The 20,360-nt window shown below is 38.4% G+C and overlaps 1 protein-coding gene across 1 annotated transcript in view; it reads left to right on the top strand.

Moving 5' to 3' along the window:
- Nucleotides 1–1,597: 1,597 nt before the first annotated feature.
- Nucleotides 1,598–20,360, top strand: part of mdlc (RING finger protein mdlc) — a 97,035-nt gene continuing 78,272 nt past the window's right edge. The window contains exon 1 of the mRNA XM_090388259.1: nt 1,598–1,809. Coding sequence (XP_090244385.1) covers nt 1,692–1,809 — 118 coding nt within the window. The 5' untranslated portion in view covers nt 1,598–1,691. The remainder of the gene's footprint in view (nt 1,810–20,360) is intronic.

The following is a 20,360-nucleotide window of genomic DNA, read 5'->3' as shown; positions in this document are numbered from 1 at the left end:
CAGGTCTTGCCTGACCAATTTGATTGGATGCTATGATGTAGTCACAAAAGAACTGGATGCAGGGAATAACTTTGATATTATATATTTGGATCTTAGAAAGGCTTTTGATACTGTTGCACATGGAAGACTGCTGCACAAATTGGAGCAGTGTGGCATTGGAGGCAAATTGCTGCTATGGATAAGGGGATGGTTAAGTGGCAGAAGACAGAGAGTGGTAATCAATGGACACTGCTCAACGTGGACTAATGTTATTAGTGGAGTTCCTCAAGGTTCAGTGTTGGGTCCATTGTTGTTTTCTGTATTTATAGATGATATTGATGATGGGATATTAAGTTTAATGTCTAAGTTTGCAGATGATACAAAGGTTGGCAGGGTCGTTAAGGACACTACTGACGCTATGCTGCTGCAACAGGATCTGGAAAGGTTGAACAGATGGGCTGAGAGGTGGCAAATGAAGTTTAACATTGACAAATGTAAAGTACTACATATGGGTAACAGTAACCCCAGAGCAATGTATCAACTCTGCGGTACTACACTGACAGTGGTGGAGAATGAAAAGGACCTGGGTGTAATTGTGCAGGCAGATATGAAGTTCTCTGAGCAGTGCAGACGAGCTGCAAGAGTAGCTCATGGGGTCTTGTCAATGATATACAGGAATTTTTCTAGCAGGGATAAGGAGGTGATTATTCCCTTGTATAAGGCAATGGTTAGGCCACATCTTGAGTACTGTATACAGGTCTGGAGGCCTCATTTCAAGAAGGATGTAGAGCTGCTGGAACGGGTACAGAGAAGGGCAACAAGATTAGTGAATGGAACAAAGGGTTGCTCTTACGAAGAAAGGCTTAAGTTTTGCAAATTACAGAGTCTGGAGACTAGGCACCGGCGAGGTGATCTGATAGAGGTGTATAAGGCTTTGAATGGTTTGAGCATGCTCAATGCCAATGGGATTCTTCATCTTTCTCAGAATAATCACCTCAGAGGGCATAAATTCAAATTGAGGAAGGACGGATGTCGGATAGATGTGCGGAAATTTGCCTTTGGCCAGCGGGTGGTTGGTTGGTGGAACCGACTTCCATCACTTGTTGTTGAAGTTGATAGCCTAAACAAATTTAAAGCTCAACTGGACAGGTATTTCGAACGAACGGAGGGGTGAAATGGGAGAGGGTTTTTTTTTTTTTTTTTTGGCTGATGCTGAATAAGCTTGCTTTCTTGCATCATATGCCTCTACTAATGCTAATGCTAATGCTAGTTGTCTATCAAACAGTTGACGTTGACAAAGACATTGCAACTTTTATCCTGTGGAAGATATTGTAAAATTATTCCGTATATTTATTCATCCGAATGAAATTTAGTTTTTCTGTAATTTTTTTTCATACCGTCCGTAAAAAAGCTTTAGAAGGACAGCAAATAGTTTTAGAAGCCCCACTATAAAAGATTTGATGAGATCTTTCCTTTTTTCCTCACTTGGTGAATAAACTTCTTATTCAACAGAGAAATGAAAATTTTCTTAAAATCAAGAAATTTATAGAGATGCACAAGTTATTACTGAAATCTATTTTCGATAGAGGGCGGTGATTTACAATTCGTAGGAATAGGTTTGTTGAGCTAGAAATTAGGTTAATTTCTTATTACGTTTCGTGACCCTGCTGGTTAGTTTCAGCAAGTGATAACCTCAAAAATTTGATCAAAAAATGGAGGAAAACAAACAAAATAATGAAATCACAGGCAGTTCATATTGTAAATTTTCTGTTAAGAGGAAGAACATTCGGAATAAGATGACGAGAAAAAGGAAAAGCGACAGCGAAAATGGTAAACGTAGAACATTTATTTACTAATTTCGTTTTAAGTACATGATATTCCTGAAATTCAGTAAACTTAAAATTGACAACTCAATCGTGAGAAAAGAACTTTGTTCTGTCGTTCTATAAGCATAATTAATGGAAGAACGTCACTTCTACGTTTGCAGATAGTGTGTAATTGGAATGTTGCACCATGTTTTCAAAATTTAACCCCAGGGGCTCACATCTGGTGAGTATGGACTTGGCACACCCAGGGTCCTGAGCTGGATATCATCATTCTTCTCCTTCTTGGTGATTCCCTTCTACTTCTGACTCTCTCTTTCTCTCTCTGGGTAATTCAATTTTTTTTTTTTTTTTTTTTTTGGTTGGTGCAGCATAAGCCTTAGGCTTCCTTGCACCATATGGCTAATAATAATAATACTGTGACAGAAGTGCAAAATCACAGAACACTCATTCAAATTACGGGTATTAAGCAATCTGACACCATTTAACTTTCTGAACTACAGTTTGTTTTTATGAGAAGTTAAAAGAAATAAATACTTTTACACCACGTAAGTAACTTTTAAGATGTGTATTGAAGTGTTATCACATCGATCCACTTTATATCAGACTGCACAATTAGCCCAGGTCCTTTTCATTTTCCACTACCATGAGTGTACTAGAACACAGTTAATATGTTACTCTGGTGTTACTGCTACTCATATGCAGTACCTTGTATTTGTCAATTTTAAACTTAAATTACAATTTCTTGGTCTCTCTGCATAATTTTTTCACACTATACTAGTAGTTAGCTAGTCTATCTAACTACTAGTGTACTGTGAAAAGTAGCTAGCTAGATACACCTAGCCACTTTTCAAAGTGCTGCTGCCTTCAAGCCTTTGGAGAATATAGAAGAAGAAAAATCAATTAGAAAACAATTACAGTAATTATGAGGATACAAATGCTCAACATCTGAAGAATATAGAAGAAATTTTAATTTCCTAATCACTACATCAGATGTAGTAACCAGAAAATTTAAACAAGCCAAAACAGTAATTGATTGTCATCCAATAAAGTAAGTGCAGTACTCCATTACAGCATAGCTAGAGAGGTTACATAAATTAAAAGATAATAATAACATATAAAATAAGTAAATGTGGTTTTAACAAAGGAATAAAATAAAAATGTAACAAGCTCAATGAAACTGTAAATAACAAGTCTGTGAAAGTTAAAAGTTGGATATTAGCATTAACATTAGTAGAGGCATATGATATAAGAAAGCAAGCTTATACAGCGTCAGCCAAAAAAAAAAAAAAAAAAAAAAATTCCCATTTTTCCTATCCATTTGCTCCAAAAGCTTGTCTAGTGTTCTTCCTTGAATTTATTTAAACTTCCACAACGAATGATGGAAGTTTGTTCCAACAATCAACCACCCACCCACTGGCTGGCTAAACTAAAATTTTCACACTTCTATTCTACAACTGTTTTTCTTCAATTTAAATTTATGCCCCCTCAGGTTCATAATCTGAGCAATAGGAAGAATCCATCAGCATTGAGTCTGCTCAACCCATTCAAGGCCTTATAGACCTCAGTCAGACCCCCCCCCCCCTTGCAGGTGCCTAGTCTCTAGATGCTGCAATTTGCAGAACTGAAGCCTTTCTTGGTAAGGGCAACCCTTTGTTTCCCTCCCCAATCTCATTGGCCTTATGATTTGACTTTAGTTAGTTTGCTAATTTAGTTCTATATTCAGATCATAGAAGGACATCTATTACATTTGACTAATAGCAGTCAGCAACTAAAACGTGATCTTATTTGGAATTCACAAGTGTTGATGATGTTCCCTTGAAGAGCTGGTACTTGAGTTCCCTTTCTTTATTCTATTTATTTCTGTTATGAAATAAATAGAATAAAGAAAGTGGCACACACCCTTTGGTGGGTGCAACTTCTTGAATGAGGAGTTATGCATTTTCACTACTGAGAGTGTGTTACATTCTTTTTCTAATTTTTGATTTTATTTTGAACATAACAGTATCTTTGTACCTAGGTAGCAGAATCACACTTTTCCAAATATAACCCTAATTATAGTATTAATTTGCTGCATCGATTTTGTGGTAATAATTACCATCATTGTTTTGTAATAATAATAATAAAAAAGCATTACTGCACTGTACATGTCTATATAATATAGGTTGAATACATAAACGTCATTTTTATTCAGAATATTCTCATTCATTTTATTTTTTGAGGTGACACTGTGCAATTGCTGGAAATGAGCAAAAGTTCTTAAGATCAAGATTTTGAGTTTTTAAATTAAGCTTTACGTATCAGAATACTTGATCATAGGATCAATTGTTCATAAATTGAGAGGTTACTGGATCTCTGTTATATCCCCACTATTTTTGTAATAGTTACATACCAACCAGACAAACACTGAACCTTTTTCTTACCAATAACTCTTCAAACTATGCTGTAGATTTACATTTCTACTTAATTCATCATGACCTGGTATTGATCCCCACAGACCTTTTACTTGCACTCATTTTTAATCTTATGTTTTCACATTATATTAATTCAAAATGGCACAAACTGTATAATTTCCATTCTTTTTCTTGGTTGGACTTGCCACCCCTCCAGGTTTGAGAATGCCACATTGGTATCTGGGTTTTGTTATAATTTCTTCGCATTGTTAATAATTACCATTCCATTTTGAGGTGAATATGAAATTATTGTTATGTTCTTGTATGCATCCTTAGACTGTATGTAGCTTACAAAACTATTTAATAGTTATATCATATACCCAATGTTTTAAAGCAGGGACCAGCATCCTTTCCCACTATATGAGATATTTAAAATCAAACAAGGTCACAAAAGCGTGAAAAGGCATGGAATGTTAACCAAAGGTGCCCATCTTCTGTCAGACAATGCACTGGCACACAAGGCCGTTGCCAACACCAACTTTGTTGCCCAGTGCAACTTCGAACTACTGCGGCACCCACAGAGTAGTAACATACAGAGTGGACACTCCCATAGAAGACAATGTGAATTCTTATTACAGGTTAAAACACAGACAGTGGAGCCACCAGTTTGAGGACACAGAAACAGGCCAGAACATTGCGAAGAGTTCCTGGAGAATTTTCTAAAGTTTTGTAAATGCGATGGACAATATATCGTTTCTCTGATGAGATAGTCACAATTAATTATTACTGCAATACAAAAAAAAAAAAAAAATGCTAACAATGACAGAAGAATAGCGAAATATAATATAAGTAAAGTTTCAGCAAGTTTATATCAACAGTTATGGTAGCCGTGTGGTGACGCTAAATGCCGTCGTTTTCTGTTTCCTTGGTTCAAATCCCTCCTTTTTCACCCCTCTGGAATTTTCTTTTCCTCTCCCTCTTATACTTTTAATTCATTTCTCCAGTATAATATGGTAATTTACTTACATTTTCACATATATATTATAATTTAGTAAATAATACCTTAAAATATGTTTAATGATTTCTATACCATAGCCAGACATTGCTAAAAATGTAGCTTAGAAGGAGATTAAGATGACAGTATATGTACATTTGCAATTAATATTAATAAATACAGATTTTTATATGCACTACTCTGGGTTCAGGTGACTAATTGTAGCTGGTTTCAATACAATTTTGTGAGTACACTGAGGCCTGTGCACCTGTCTCGCGGCGCCTCTATAGCCAGGTGGGCAGGAGCAGCAGTGCATAGCACACGCTTCTTGATTAGACCGGGGTTCGAGCCCGTGCCCACAAAATACGGAGGATGCAGAAAGGTCAGGGAATGACCACCGCATATCCCCGGAGCAATATGGCCTTAGTTGCTAATGCTCCTAAAAACCAAATAACAACAACAACCTGTCTCGCTGTATTGAAACCTTTTATTATCAGTCACCTGAACCCAGTAGTGTTTACATAAAATTCTGTATTTATTAATGTTTATTGCAACTGGCACACATCACTCTCATCTTAATATCCTTCTAGACTACATTTTAGGCAATATCTGGCCATTATATTTTAAAATATTATTTATTTGACCTTAAATCCATAAATTTACATCTGTCATTTTGACTAATCTCAACTGTTGTTTTAGGTTTCGTTGTAATGAATGAATTGAACTGCTTTTAAATTTGGTTCTAATTTTTATTTAATTCTTTTCCTTTATTTATTGTTTTATGTCTGGCATCCTACAAACACTGCATCATTTACTAATCAGAGTCACTAATAATTTTTTTTTTTTTTTTTCTTATAAACTTCACAGAAATACACAGAATCTGGAGTGAATTAAAAAATTCGAAAGAAAATTCGCTGTGATTAAATTTTGACTGTTTTTGCTGAGTTAGATATTTTCTTTAACAAAAGGAATTTAACATTCTTTCATTTAGATTGCTATTTGAGTTAGCATTACAATAACAAAAAAAAAAAAACGCATCACACTATAAAATTGAAATTCTTTTTATTTATGAATTTTCTCATTACATATGAAAGATATTTGAATTAAATGTAGGCCAATGCAAATTGAATTAGTATTATCTTCACATGAAATCTCCTATAATATATATGAAAAAAGCATGCTGATTTAATATGAAAAAAACATGCTGATTTAAGGGTAGAATTTTTTTCAGCCTGGTCTGTACTTGTTAACAGGAGAGACTTCTTCTACAGGGATGGGATACACTTAAATAGAAAGGGTGTAAGAATGTTTGCTGATGCTATTGAGGCAGTGTAAGGTGGGTCGGAAAACTGCTAGATTGGGGGGATACAAGGAATAATAGATTAATAGTAGCCACTGGCAGAGGTGAAAGTGATTCTTGCACTGCTTCTATTGGAATGAGCCGCAGCCTGGAAAATAAGATGCAGGATATTTCACAGACTGCTGGGAATCATTGGGGTACAAATGAACACATGGGTTGTGTTAGGGTACCTAAGAAAAAGAACAGGTGCATGTATACTTGCGTGTACACTAATGCTAGGAGTTTAGTAAATAAATTTGATGAATTTGAAGTATTGCTCAAAACATCAAAGGCAGATATTGTGGGGATTTCAGAGACGTGGTGTCGCACAGATATAAGGAATGCAGAACTGGAATTTGGGGAGCACAATGTCTACAGACAGGATAAGAAGGGAGGAGGGGTTATGCTATTAGTTAAGAAATACATAAAATCAAGGAAGTGAAGCCAGTCGACATTGCTGGACAGTGCAGTGTCGAGTCAGTTTGGTGTGACATAAGCATTGGGAGATCAAAATTGAGAGTAGGAGTGTGCTATAGGCCTAATTACTCTGATGAGTATAATAAGAAACTTTACAGGGAAATAGTGGGCCAGTAAATCAGAGAGTCTTATAATGGTGGATTTTAATTTCCCAGATATTGACTGGAATTTGGGGGCTGGTCACTCACACACTAGCAAGGCTTTTGTAGATTTATTGGATGATTGTTTTAGCATTAGTAGAGGCATTTGATGCAAGAAAGCAAGCTTATGCAGTATCAGCCAAAAAAAAAAAATAAATAAATAAATAAAAAAATAACCACTTCATCCCTCTGTTCGTTCGAAATACCTGTCCAGCTGAGCCTTAAACTTATTTAGGCTATCAACTTCCACGACAAGGGATGGAAGTCTATTCCAGCAACCAACCACCCGCTGGCTAAAGGCAAATTTCCCCGCGTCTATCCTACATCTGTCTTTCCTCAATTTGAATTTATGCCCTCTCAGGTAATTATTCTGAGCAAGAGGAAGAATCCCATCAGCATTGAGCATGCTCAAACCATTCAAGGCTTTATACACCTCTATCAGATCACCTCGCCGGTGCCTAGTCTCCAGACACTGTAATTTGCAAAATGTAAGTCTTTCTTTGTAAGAGCACCCCTTTGTTCCATTCACTAATCTTGTTGCCCTTCTCTGTACTCGTTCCAGCATCTCTACACCCTTCTTGAAATGAGGCCTCCAGACCTGTATACAGTACTCTAGGTGTGGTATGACCATTGCCTTATACAAGGGAATAATCACCTCCTTATCCCTGCTAGAAAAATTCCTATATATCATTGACAATACACCATGAGCTACTCTTGCCGCCCATCTGCACTGCTCAGAAAACTTCATATCTGCCTGCAAAACCACCCCCAGGTCCCTTTCATTCTCTACCGCTGTCAGTGTAGTACCACAGAGTTGATACGTTGCTCTGGGGTTGCCGTTTCCCATATGTAGTACTTTACATTTGTCAATGTTAAACTTCATTTTCCACCTCTCAGCCCATCTGCTCAACCTTTCCAGATCCTATTGCAGTAGCATAGTGTCAGTACTGTCCTTGACAACCCTGCCAACCTTTGTATCATCTGCAAACTTGGACATTAAACTTGATATCTCATCATCAATATCATTCATAAACACCGAAAACAACAACGGACCCAACACTGAACCCTGAGGAACTCCACTAATAACATTAGTCCACGTTGAGCAGTGTCCATTGATTACCACTCTCTGTCTTCTGCCACTCAACCATCCCCTTATCCATAGCAGCAATTTGCCTCCAATGCCACACTGCTCCAATTTGTGCAGCAGTCTTCCATGTGCAACAGTATCAAAAGCCTTTCTAAGATCCAAATATATAATATCAAAGTTATTCCCTGCATCCAGTTCTTTTGTGACTACATCATAGTATCCAATCAAATTGGTCAGGCAAGACCTGCCCTTAACAAAACCATGCTGCGTCTGAGCTATAACTGAATTCTTGTCTAGATGATCCTGCAGTGCTTCTTTAACCAGTGCCTCCATTAATTTACCTGGAACAGAAGTTAAACTAACAGGTCTATAATTACTTGTGTCAGCCTTTGATCCTCCTTTGTGAATTGGGGTTACATTTGCACATCTCCAGTCTATGGGTACCTCCCCTGAGTCCAAAGAAGCTCTCATAATTATGGCTAGGGGTTTGCTTACTTCCTTTGCTGCCTCCTTTAATATAACTGGATAGATCCCATCCACCCCGGGTGCCTTTTTTATGTTTATCCTCAACAATCTCTCCTCCACTTTCCTCTCAGTTATTACAAAATCATCCAACTTACTGCCAATGTTTACTTAACCTACATCATTCTCCTTCCTGAATAACTCCTCATGCGTGAATGTAGATGCAAAATACTCGTTTAGATTGTTAGCCACCTCAGCAGGATCCTCAACTGTTGAACCATCAATATCCAGTGGACCAATCTGATTCATCCCTTTCCTTCTTGAGTTTACATATGTAAAGAACTCTTTTTTCTGTTTTTCTTTGCATCCTTTGCCAAGGATTTTTCGTAGTCTGCCTTTGCCTGCCTAATCTCCTTTGTGACTTGGTTACAGACCAACTTATATCTATCATAGGCTTCCATGTCACCCATTAATTTGTATGTATCCCATCCATTTTTCTTCTCTGCCACATGTCTCATTAGTTCATCTGACAACCATTTAGGCCTAAACCTTGAACAATATTTCTTAGTTGGTATGTAAAGCCTGGTAGCCTCCAATATTAGTTCCTTGAATGCTTCCCATTTTGAGTTTGCTGTTGGTAACGTCATCAGTTGGTCCCACTGTATAGAATTTAAATACTGTCTCAGTCCATCATAGTCGCCTTTACGGAAACAAAAACCCTTCCCTTTACCTCTGATGGTAGTTACCTCCTTGAGTAAATCCCACTTCAACACACTGTGATCACTGCCACCTAGTGGTTCATTTATCTGCAGATTCTTAATGCATGAAGAATCACTACTGATAATCAGATCAAGAGTATTGCTCCCTCTAGTTGCCTCACGAACATGCTGATGTAGAAAACAATCATCCAATAAATCCACAAAAGCCTTGCTAGTTTGCGAGTGACCAACCCACAAATTCCAGTCAATATCTGGGAAATTAAAATCCCCCATTATAAGACTCTCTGATTTACTGGCCCACTCTATTTCCCTGTACAATATCTTATTATACTCATCAGAGTCATTAGGCCTATAGCACACTCCTACTCTCAATTTTGATTTCCCTATGCTTATATCACACCAAACTGACTCGACACTGCCCTGTCCATCGATGTCGACTGGCTTCACTTCCTTGGACTTTGTGTTTCTTAATTAATAGCATAACCCCTCCTCCCCTCCTGTCCTGTCTATCCTTTCTATACACATTGTATTCCCCAAATTCCAGTTCCGCGTTACTTATATCTGTGTGACACCACGTCTCTGATATCCCAACAATATCTGCCTTTGATGTTTTGAGCAATACCTCAAATTCATCAAATTTATTTACCAAACTCCTAGCATTGGTGTACACGCAGGTATACATGCACCTGTTTCTATTCTTAGCTACCCTAACACAACCCATGTGTTTACTTGTACCGCAATGACTCCCAGCAGTCTCTGAAATATCCTGCATCTTGTTTTTCAGGCTTCTGCTCATTTCAATAGAAGCAGTGCAAGAATCACTTCCACCTCTGCCAGTGGCTACTGTTAATCTATTAGTTCTTGTATCCCCCCCCAACTAGCAGTTTTCCGACCCACCTAACACTGCCTCGACAGCATCAGCAAAAATTCTTGCACCCTTTCTATTTAAGTGTATCCCATCCCTGTAGAAGCAATCACTCCTGTTAACAAGTACAGTCCAGGCTGAAAAAAATTCTACCCCTTGAGCCTTGCACAATCCCTCCAGGGCCGAATTGATCGACAAGGCTCTCATCATATACTCCCTCCTATCGTGTCTGGGCAGAATTGCAGACACTTTCAAATTCAACTCTAATTCACGGCTTTTTTTCAACAGTGACCTGTACTTGCTAAGTAATTCCGCAGGTCTCCTACTCTTAATATCATTTGTGCCGACGTGTACAACTATATCACCTTTTGTGCCCTTAAAAGATGATATCCGCTCTGCAACGTCATCAACCTTTGCCGCTGGCAGACATACCCTGGTCCTATTCCACCTATCCTTTTTACAAAGCATGTTCCCCATTTCCCTGACAATAGAGTCACCAACAACTACTAGTTCCTGTGGGACCAGCGCATTCTGCCTAGGGGGCTGCCTCTGTGTTGCCTGATGACCAAGTGCAAGCTCTAGCGTTGATGTGGACAGCTGAGAGCTTGATGGGCCCCTCAATTTATTTCCTTCGAGGGCATCCACCCTATCCTTCAAGCTCTCATAAAGGCCCATAACAACGCTGAGTTGTCGCCTGATTTCCTTGCACTCCTTACATCGTGCACACACAAAGACATCCCTCTTGGCAGTATCATGTCCCGTACCCGACTGCTCCTCAAACATCAAGCAAACAGTGCATTTTAAAAGACTGTGATTCAGAGGGCAACTGCCCCCCTCAGTTCTGCTCTGAGCCACTAGCACTTCCATTAGCTTGAGCCTTTTGCTTTGCTGCTCTGGTCAGAGTCATGATTCCGATTTAATTCAATAAAATTTCAAAACAAAAATTAAATCCTTAAGTTATATCCCAAAACAGTTATGTTATATATATATATATATATTTTTTTTCGGTATCTAGTGTTTTCTACGGGTTCCCTTTATACAACTTCCGTATCACGTGTACCACTATAGTTATGTATTAATTATTTGTTACGATGAAGTCATTATATATATATAGAGTTAAAAATATAATTTAATTGACATTAAAGTTTATCAAGATTAATAGATTTACTGATTAATTGACAATATTATATTATGCACTATACTACACTAAGCTTATGCTATCGTGTAAAAATGGCGGGAATTCTCGAACGGTACTTCTACGGACTGGTAAGTATTGATTAGCTTCCAAATCTCGCTATCTCAATTTAGAATAAACTAAGGATCCTGACTAGGTCTTTAATCTACTTATAGAAGATAATTTGATATAACAATTGGTTAACAAATCGACTAAATTTGGTTAAAAAAAAGACGTCTCGTTCAATTTGTAATACGTGGATTTGATACCGTTACCGATACTAAGTAATACCTACAAAATCTCTGTCTAAGTTAAACTTTAAACTAAGTATCGTAACTAGGAATATAAAGCTACTCTAGAAAATAAGTTAATATGACAATTTAAGCTAATAAATCAGAAATAAATCAGGAAAAACTTCTCTGTTCGAAGAGCTTCAAGGAGCTATGTCCGCACAGGCTAACCTCGCACCCAGACTCCCGTGTTGCAGCAGCATAGCGTCAGTTGGTGTCTTTAACAACCCTGCCAACCTTTGTATCGTCTGCAAACTTGGACATTAAGCTTGATATACCATCATCAATTTTTTTTACCATCATCAATATTATTTATAAATACAGAGAACAATAATGGACCCAACACTGAACCCTGAGGGACTCCACTAATAACATTAGTCCACGATGAGCAGTGTCCATTGATTACCACTCTCTGTCTTCTCCTTCTCAACCACCTCTTCATCCATAGCAGCAATTTGCCTCCAATGCCACACTGCTCCAATTTGTGCAGCAGTCTTCCATGTGCAACAGTATCAAAAGCCTTTCTAAGATCCAGGTATATAATATCAAAGTTATTCCCTGCATCCAGTTCTTTTGTGACTGCATCATAGTATCCAGTCAAATTGGTCAGGCAAGACTTCCCCTTAACAAAACCATGCTGTGTCCGAACTATAACTGAAGTCTTGTCTAGATGATCCTGCAGTGCTTCTTTAACCAGTGCCTCCATTAATTTTCCTGGAACAGAAGTTAAACTCACAGGTCTATAATTACTTGTGTCAGCCTTTGATGCTCATCTTTGAATTGGGTTCACATTTGCACATCTCCAGTCTATGGGTACCTCCCTTGAGTCCAAAGAAGCTCTCAACTTCCACAACAAGGGATGGAAGTCTGTTCCACCAACCAACTACCTTCTGGCTAAAGGCAAATTTCTGCACATCTGTCCTACATCTGTCTTTCCTCAATTTGAATTTATGCCCTCTCAGGTGATTATTCTGAGCAAGAGGCAGAATCCCGTCATCATTGAGCATGCTCAAACCATTCAAGGCTTTATACACCTCTATCAGATCTAAATTAATTAATAATAAAAATAATAACCCCACAGAGACCCATAGAATCCAGACAGGCCTATCAGTTGTATTCCAAAGATATACAAGATTATGACCAGCTGCATAACCAAGAAGATATCACACCACTTGGAGAGCCAGAACATAATATGCAAACGTAGTGTAGTGTTAATTGTATGGTGCCAAACACCCTAGACTATCCTACAGGTAATGCAATCCTGAATACCTGTAGGAAATCAAGAGTTTCTGGATCTACAGTAACAGGACACAACAACAACCCTGTGCATTTGGTTCCAATACTCCTTTTTTTTTGCTGTGGATCGATGCATAATTATATATGGGTTTTTAAGTAATTAACTGTATAATATCGGTGTAGATACACCATAGTTTACCCATGAATTTAAACTACATATGTAGTATGAAAGGCATCGTTTTAATTGTATCTCATATTGTTGCTTTCATACTTTAAATTTATGGGTAAACTATGGTGTATCTACACCAGTATTATACCGTTAATCAATAATAATGTAAGAACAACAATACTACTAATAATAAAGCACTGTATCCTAGTCTGTAATCCAATCATTGATTTCAGAATCTGTAGAGATGGCATCAGAAATTTTGTGAAGTATTGCACTGAGTGAAATAAAAGGTTTTGAAATCACTTGGTAGATGATGACACTGTGGGAATGTTTCATTTTATAGCCTCAGCCTAAAGAGTAATGTTACCCTACATAACAGCCTAGCAGCAATAAACACACTGAGAATAGATACGTACATATACACTGAGTTAGATAATTGGTTCAGACTTCACTTGATCAATAATGAAACTGTGGTAACGTTGCATTATATGGCTCCTGAGCCACGACAGCAATAGGGCTCCCAGAGAACACATACATATACTGGTGTGCAAAACTTAAGGACCAGTCAGGTTTTCACCTGTAGCTTCTCATAAGAGTGGCCTGGATATGGGAAAAGCATACCAAAGGAACCTCGTGAGGTACAGAAATGATGAAGGAAACAACACCGACACAACAATGGTAACAAAACAGTACAAAGGGACTTTATTCAAAAATGTCAACGTAGCACTGGCTGCCATGATACAGATGCATCACTGCCAAAGGTGTGACGGGGGGAAACGTAGTCCTCAGTAGGAGATATGTCCACCCCTAATGTCGATGCAGGCTTTGCACCGCCTGTCCATACTTAGAACAATGTTGTTGATAAGTTCTTGCGGTAACATCGTCCATTGCTCTGTCAGTGCCATCTTCAGCTGATGAACATTTTCTGCTGGGTGTGGACGTGCCGATAGGTGTCTACCCAGAGCGTCCCATATGTGTTTGATGGGATTTAGATTGAGGGAATGGTCAGGCCAATCCATACGAACAATGTCCTCACTTTCCAAAAGCATAACAACAGCTGCGGTGCGGTGTGGCGTTATCGTCCATAAACACAAACTCGGGGCCAATGGCATCTCAGAAGAGATGCACATGGGAAAGGATTACCTCAGTACAGTAGCGTGTATCGGTTACAGTACCACCTTCCAGTATCTAGAGTTGTGTACATCCATCCAAGATAACGCCTTCCCAAATGAGAACACCTCGACCGCCATATTGATCCCTTTCAGTGATGTTTGCGGGATGATACCATGTGCCAACCTCACGCCAGATTAGCTGATGTCCAGAATCGCTGCTGGGACTGAATCTATTCTCATCAGTAAAGAGTACCTTAAGTAAAGATTTTGTGGTTGTAACCTGTAGAAATAGTGTTGGTCCTTAAGTTTTGCACACCAGTGTGCATACACACTGAGTTGAATAAAAGGTTCAGACTTCACTTGATTGACAATGACACTGTGGTAATGTTGCATTATATAGTTACTTAGCCACAAGAGCAATGTGACCCAACCTAACAGCAATAGGGCTCCTAGAGAACACACACAAACATATACTGAGTTGGATAAAAAGTTCAGACTTCACTTGATTGTTGATGACACTGTGGGAACATTGAATTATATAGCTTCTCAGATACAAGAACAATGTGACTCTACATAACAGCCTAGTAGCAATATATTCACAGAAAACACATACATATACACTGAGTTGGATAAATTGTTCAGGCTTCACTCAGTGGATGATGACACTGTTGGAACATTGTATTATACAGCTCCTTAGCAACAAGAGCAATGTGACCCTAGATAACAGCAATAGGTCTCCCAGCAAACACATACATACACATGCACTGAATGTGATAAAAGGTTCATACTTCACTTGGTTGACGATCACACTGTTGGAATGTTGCATTCCAACAGCTTTTCAACTCATTGAAAAACCATTTAGTTTTGCAATGAGTTGTTCACTAGGTACTTTATAAAATTGCCTAGTGATGTCAGCAGTGTCTAATTTAAGATGGCTGTAGAGAGTTTTGGATATACATTGCCAGAAGGGTATCAGATTAGCGATTGCTGACTTTCCATGACCCAAGCCATGTTGATTTTGATGTACGTAAGGCTTGAACAAATTGAAGAGTTGTTTATGCACTGCTGTGTCAAATAGTTTAGAAAGGCTTTTTTTGCTGGGGAATGGTCTGAAATTTTATACAGCACACTTGTCACCTTTATTGAATACCAGAAGTATATTAACCTGATTGAAATTCTTTGGGTAAATGCCCATCTCAGAGATAAGTTGCAAATATGAAACATGATAGGATTAAGAGTGGAGACAGACTTTTTCCAAAATACGGTTGGTGAGTCACCTGGGTCTTTTGTATTGTCATTTTTCATATTCTTCAATGCTGAGTTTTGGTCATCCTCATCAATCAACAGATCTCAACCAGGAAATGAAACCAAAAGCTCTGTATCAATAGTCTCAATCCTTGACAAATGTTTGGCAAATACTTCAGCGGTGTAGAATTCATCAGACAATAGAATTCAAACCGAATTATGGTGCTATATGTTATTTATCATTAAGGTATATGTAGTTCAGAATGGTCAGTTAATCTAGTATTGATCAATTAATATTGCTTTGATACAAGTGATCTCTAAAAAAGAAAAATCATGACACAATTTTCCTTGGAAAAATCGTGGCAATTTTCCCCTCTATCTTTCACAGCAAGTGCTTAACATTTCCTAGTTACATGTGTTTAACATGTTTCAATAGTTTTTGAAGGGGGTTTCAGGCTTGACTGGACAGGCAAGCCAAATTCATATTTTTCACTTTTTGTTTTAACATAATTTACAAGATAGATTGAATAAGCACTTTTTGCACATTATTATTATTATTACTAGCCACATAGTGCAAGGAAGCCTATATGAGGCTTATGGTGCACCAGCTAAAAAAAAATTCCGAGTTCCCGTGAGAGAGAGAGGGGGGGGAGGAATCACCAAGAAAGAGAAGAATGATGATATACAGCTCGGGACCCTGGGTGTGCCAAGCCCATACTCACCAGATGTGAGCCCCTGGGGTTAATTGTGCTTGGTACTCCAGTCAATAAAACTTGTTTGTCATTTTTTTTAGCATAAAATTTTTGCAGAACTTTTTCCTTGTGAAATACCAAATAGACTTCAGAAAAGAAAAATATTTGACACACTTCTCATTGTATTCAACAATTCCTTTGATGGTGATTTTAATCCATATTCTCTCTCTCACACATTAACATGTGAGAGAGATCTCCTGTGGGACCAGAATGCGCTATTCATACAGGAGATAGTTATTGTTGGTGACTCTATTGTCAGGGAAACAGGGAATATATTGTGTAAAAAGGATAGATGGAATAGGACCAGGGTATGTCTACCAGGGGCAAAAGTTGATGAAGTTGTAAAGCACATATCACCTTTTAAGGGCACAAAAGGTGATATTGTTGTACACGTTGGCACAAATGACATTAAGAGTAGGAGATCTGCAGATTTACTTAAAAACTACAGGTCAATGTTGAAAAAAAGTCGTAAGTTAGGGTTAAATTTGAAAGTGTCTGCAATTCTGCCCAGACACGATAGGAGGAAGTACATGATGAGAGCCTTATCAATCAATTCGGCCCTGGAGGGAATGTGCAAGGCTCAAGGGGTAGAATTTTTTTCAGTGTGGTCTGTGTTTGTTAACAGGAGAGACTGCTTCTACAGGGATGGGATACACTTAAATAGAAAGGGTGCAAGAATATTTGCTAATGCTATTGAGGCAGTGTTAGGTGGGTTGGAAAACTACTAGCTTCGGGGGATTCACAGACTAAAAGGTTAAAAGTAGCTGTAGGTGAAGGTGATTCTTGCACTACTTCTATTAGAATAAGCAGCGGCCTGGAGCGAGGGGGCCTAGGGATTTCAGGGACTGATGGCAGTCGTCGTGAAACAGGTAGCTATATATGGGATGTGTTAGGGTAACAAAGAATAAGAATAGGTGCATTTATACTTGCATGTATACCAATGCTAGAAGTATAGTAAATAAATTTGATGAATTTGAAGTGTTGGTCAAGACATCAAAGGTGGATATTGTTGGGATATCAGAGACGTGGTGTCACACAGATATTAGAAATGCAGAATTGGAATTTGGGGAGTACAATGTGTACAGAAAGGATAGACAGGATAGGAAGGGAGGAGGTGTTATGCTGTTAATTAAGAAAAACATAAAATCAAAAGAAGTGCATCCAGTTGATATAGATGAACAGTGCACTGTTGAGTCAGTTTGGTGTGACATAAGCACTGCGAAAGCAAAAATAAGAGTAGGAGTGTGTTGTAGGCCTAATGACTCGAATGAGTACAATGAACAGTTGTACAGAGAAATAGAGTGGGCTAGTAAATCAGAATGTCTTATAATGAGGAATTTTAACTTCCCAGACATTGACTGGAACTTGTGGGTTGGTCACTCGCACACTAGTAAGACTTTTGTGGATTTATTGGATGAATGTTTTCTGCAGCAGCATGTTCAAGAGGCAACCAGAGAGGGTAATACTCTTGATCTGGTGATCAGCAGTGATAATTCGTATATTAGGAATTTGCAGATAAAGAAACCACTAGGTGGCAGTGATCACAGTGTACTGATGTAGGATTTATTTAAAAATATAATTACCATCAGGGGTAAAGGAAAGTGTTTTTGCTTCTGTAAAGGTGAGTACAGTGGTCTCAGACAGTTTTTAAATTCTGTATAGTGAGATCAACTGATGATGTTACCAACAACAAATTCTAAGCGGGAAGCATTCAAGGAATTAATCATTAGCATTAGCAAAGGGACATGATACAAGAAAGCAAACTTATATAGCATCAGCCAAAAAAAAAAAAAAATAATAAAAACCCTTATTTCACCCATCCACTCACTCCAAATGTTTGTCAAGTTCTGCTTTGAATCTATTTAAGCTATCAACTTCTACAAAGAGAGATGGAAGTTTGTTCCAGCAATTAACCGCCTGCTGGCTAAAGACAAACTTCTGCACATCTATCCTACAACCATCTTACCTCAATTTGAATTTATGACCTCTCAGACGATTATTCTGAGCAAGAGAAAGAATCCCATCAGCATTGATCATGCTCAAACCAATCAAGGCTTTATACACCTCAATCAGATCACCTCGCAGGTGCCTAGTCTCCAGACACTGTAATTTGCAAAACTTAAGCCTTTCTTCTTAAGAGCAACCCTTTGTTCCAATTCACTAATCTTGTTGCCCTTCTCTGTACTCGTTCCAACAGCTCTACATCCTTCTTAAAATGAGGCCTCCAGACCTATATACAATACTCAAAGGTGTGGTCTGACCATTGCTTATACAAGAGGATAATCACCTCCTTATCCCTGCTAGAAAAATTCCTGTATATCATTGTCAAGATACCATAAACTACTCTTGCAGACAGTCTGTGCACTGCTCATAAAATTTAATATCTGCCTGCACAGTTCTTTTCTACCCCCAGGTCCTTTTCTTTCTCTACCACTGTCAGTGTGGTTCCACAGAGTTGATATGTTATTCTGGGATTACTGCTTCCCATATGTAGTACTTTATATTTGTCAATGTTAAACTTCATTTGCCACCTCTCAGCTCATCTGCTCAACTTTTCTAGATCCTGTTGCAACAGTGTACTGTCATTAGTGTCCTTAACAACCCTGCCAACCTTCATATCATCTGCAAACTTGGACATTAAGTCTGATATACTATCATCAATATCATTTATAAATACAGAAAACAACAATGGACCCAACACTGAACCCTGAGCAACTCCACTATTAACATTAGTCCACGAAGAGCAGTGTCCATTGATTACCACTCTGTCTTTTCCCACTCAACCATCCGTTTATCCATAGCAGCAATTTGCCTCCAATGCCACACTGCTCCAATTTGTGCAGCAGTCTTACATATGCAACAGTATCAAAGGCTTTTCTAAGATCCAAAAATATGATATAAAAATTATTCTTTGCATCCAGTTCATTTGTGACTAATCATAGTATCTAATAAAATTAGTCAGACAAGACTTCCCCGTAACAAACCCATGCTGTGTCCGAGTTAATACTGAAGTCTTGTCTAGATGAACCTGCAATGCTTCTTTAACTAGTGGCTCCATTAATTTCTCTGGAAAAGAAGTTAAACTAACAGGTCTGTAATTACCTGTCTCCCCCTTTGATCCTCCTTTGTGGAATGGGGTCACATTTGCACATCTCCAGTCCATGGGAACCTCCCCTGAGTCCAGGGAAGCTCTCATAATTATGGCTAAGGGTTTGCTTACTTCCTTTGCTGCCTCCTTTAATATAACTGGATAGATCCCATCCACCCCGGGTGCCTTTCTTGTGTTTATCTTCAACAGTTTCTCCTCCACTTTACTCCCAGTTATTTCAAGATTCTGTAGCTTACTGCTAGAGTTGAATACACCTCTGGCATTCCCCTCACTGAATAACTCCTCATGTGTGAATGTCGATGCAGAATATTCATTTAGTTTGTTAGCTACCTAAGCAAGATCATCAACAGTTGAACCATCGATATCAAGTGGACCAATCTGATTCATCTCCATCCTTCTAGAGTTTACATAAGTGAAGAACTCTTTGCTGTTTTCATTTGCATCCTTTGCCAAACATTTCTTGTAATCTACCTTTGCCTGCCTAACTTCCTTTGTGACTTGGTTACAGATCAGCGTATATCTATCGTAGGCTTCTGTGTCACATGTTAATTTATATGTATCCCATGCATTTTTCTTCTGTCACATGTCTAGTTAGTTCATCTGACATCCATTTAGGCCTAAATCTTGAACAATATATCTTTGTTGGTATGAAAACCCGAGTAGCTTCCAAGGTTAATTCTTTGAATTCTTCCCATTTTGAATTTGCTGTGGGTAACATCATCAGTTGGTTCCACCGTATAGAATTTAAATAATGTCTCAGACCATCGTAGTGACCCTTACGAAAGCAAAAACCCTTCCCTTTACCCTTGATGGTAGTTACCTCTTTGAGTAGACAGCGCCTCCGTAGCCAGGTGGGCAGGAGCAGCAGTGCGTAGCACATGCTTCTTGATTAGACCAGGGTTCGACCCCATGAGCCACCAAATACGGAGGATGCGGTGGTCATTCAGGGAATGACCACCGCATATCCTGGAGCAATATGGCCTTAGTTGCTAATG

This window comes from Mastigoproctus giganteus, chromosome 14 (assembly GCF_048544385.1).
Source record: "Mastigoproctus giganteus isolate SK-2022 chromosome 14, ASM4854438v1, whole genome shotgun sequence".
In the NCBI taxonomy this organism is placed as follows: domain Eukaryota; kingdom Metazoa; phylum Arthropoda; class Arachnida; order Uropygi; family Thelyphonidae; genus Mastigoproctus; species Mastigoproctus giganteus.
This window is presented reverse-complemented; position numbering and strand designations above follow the sequence as displayed.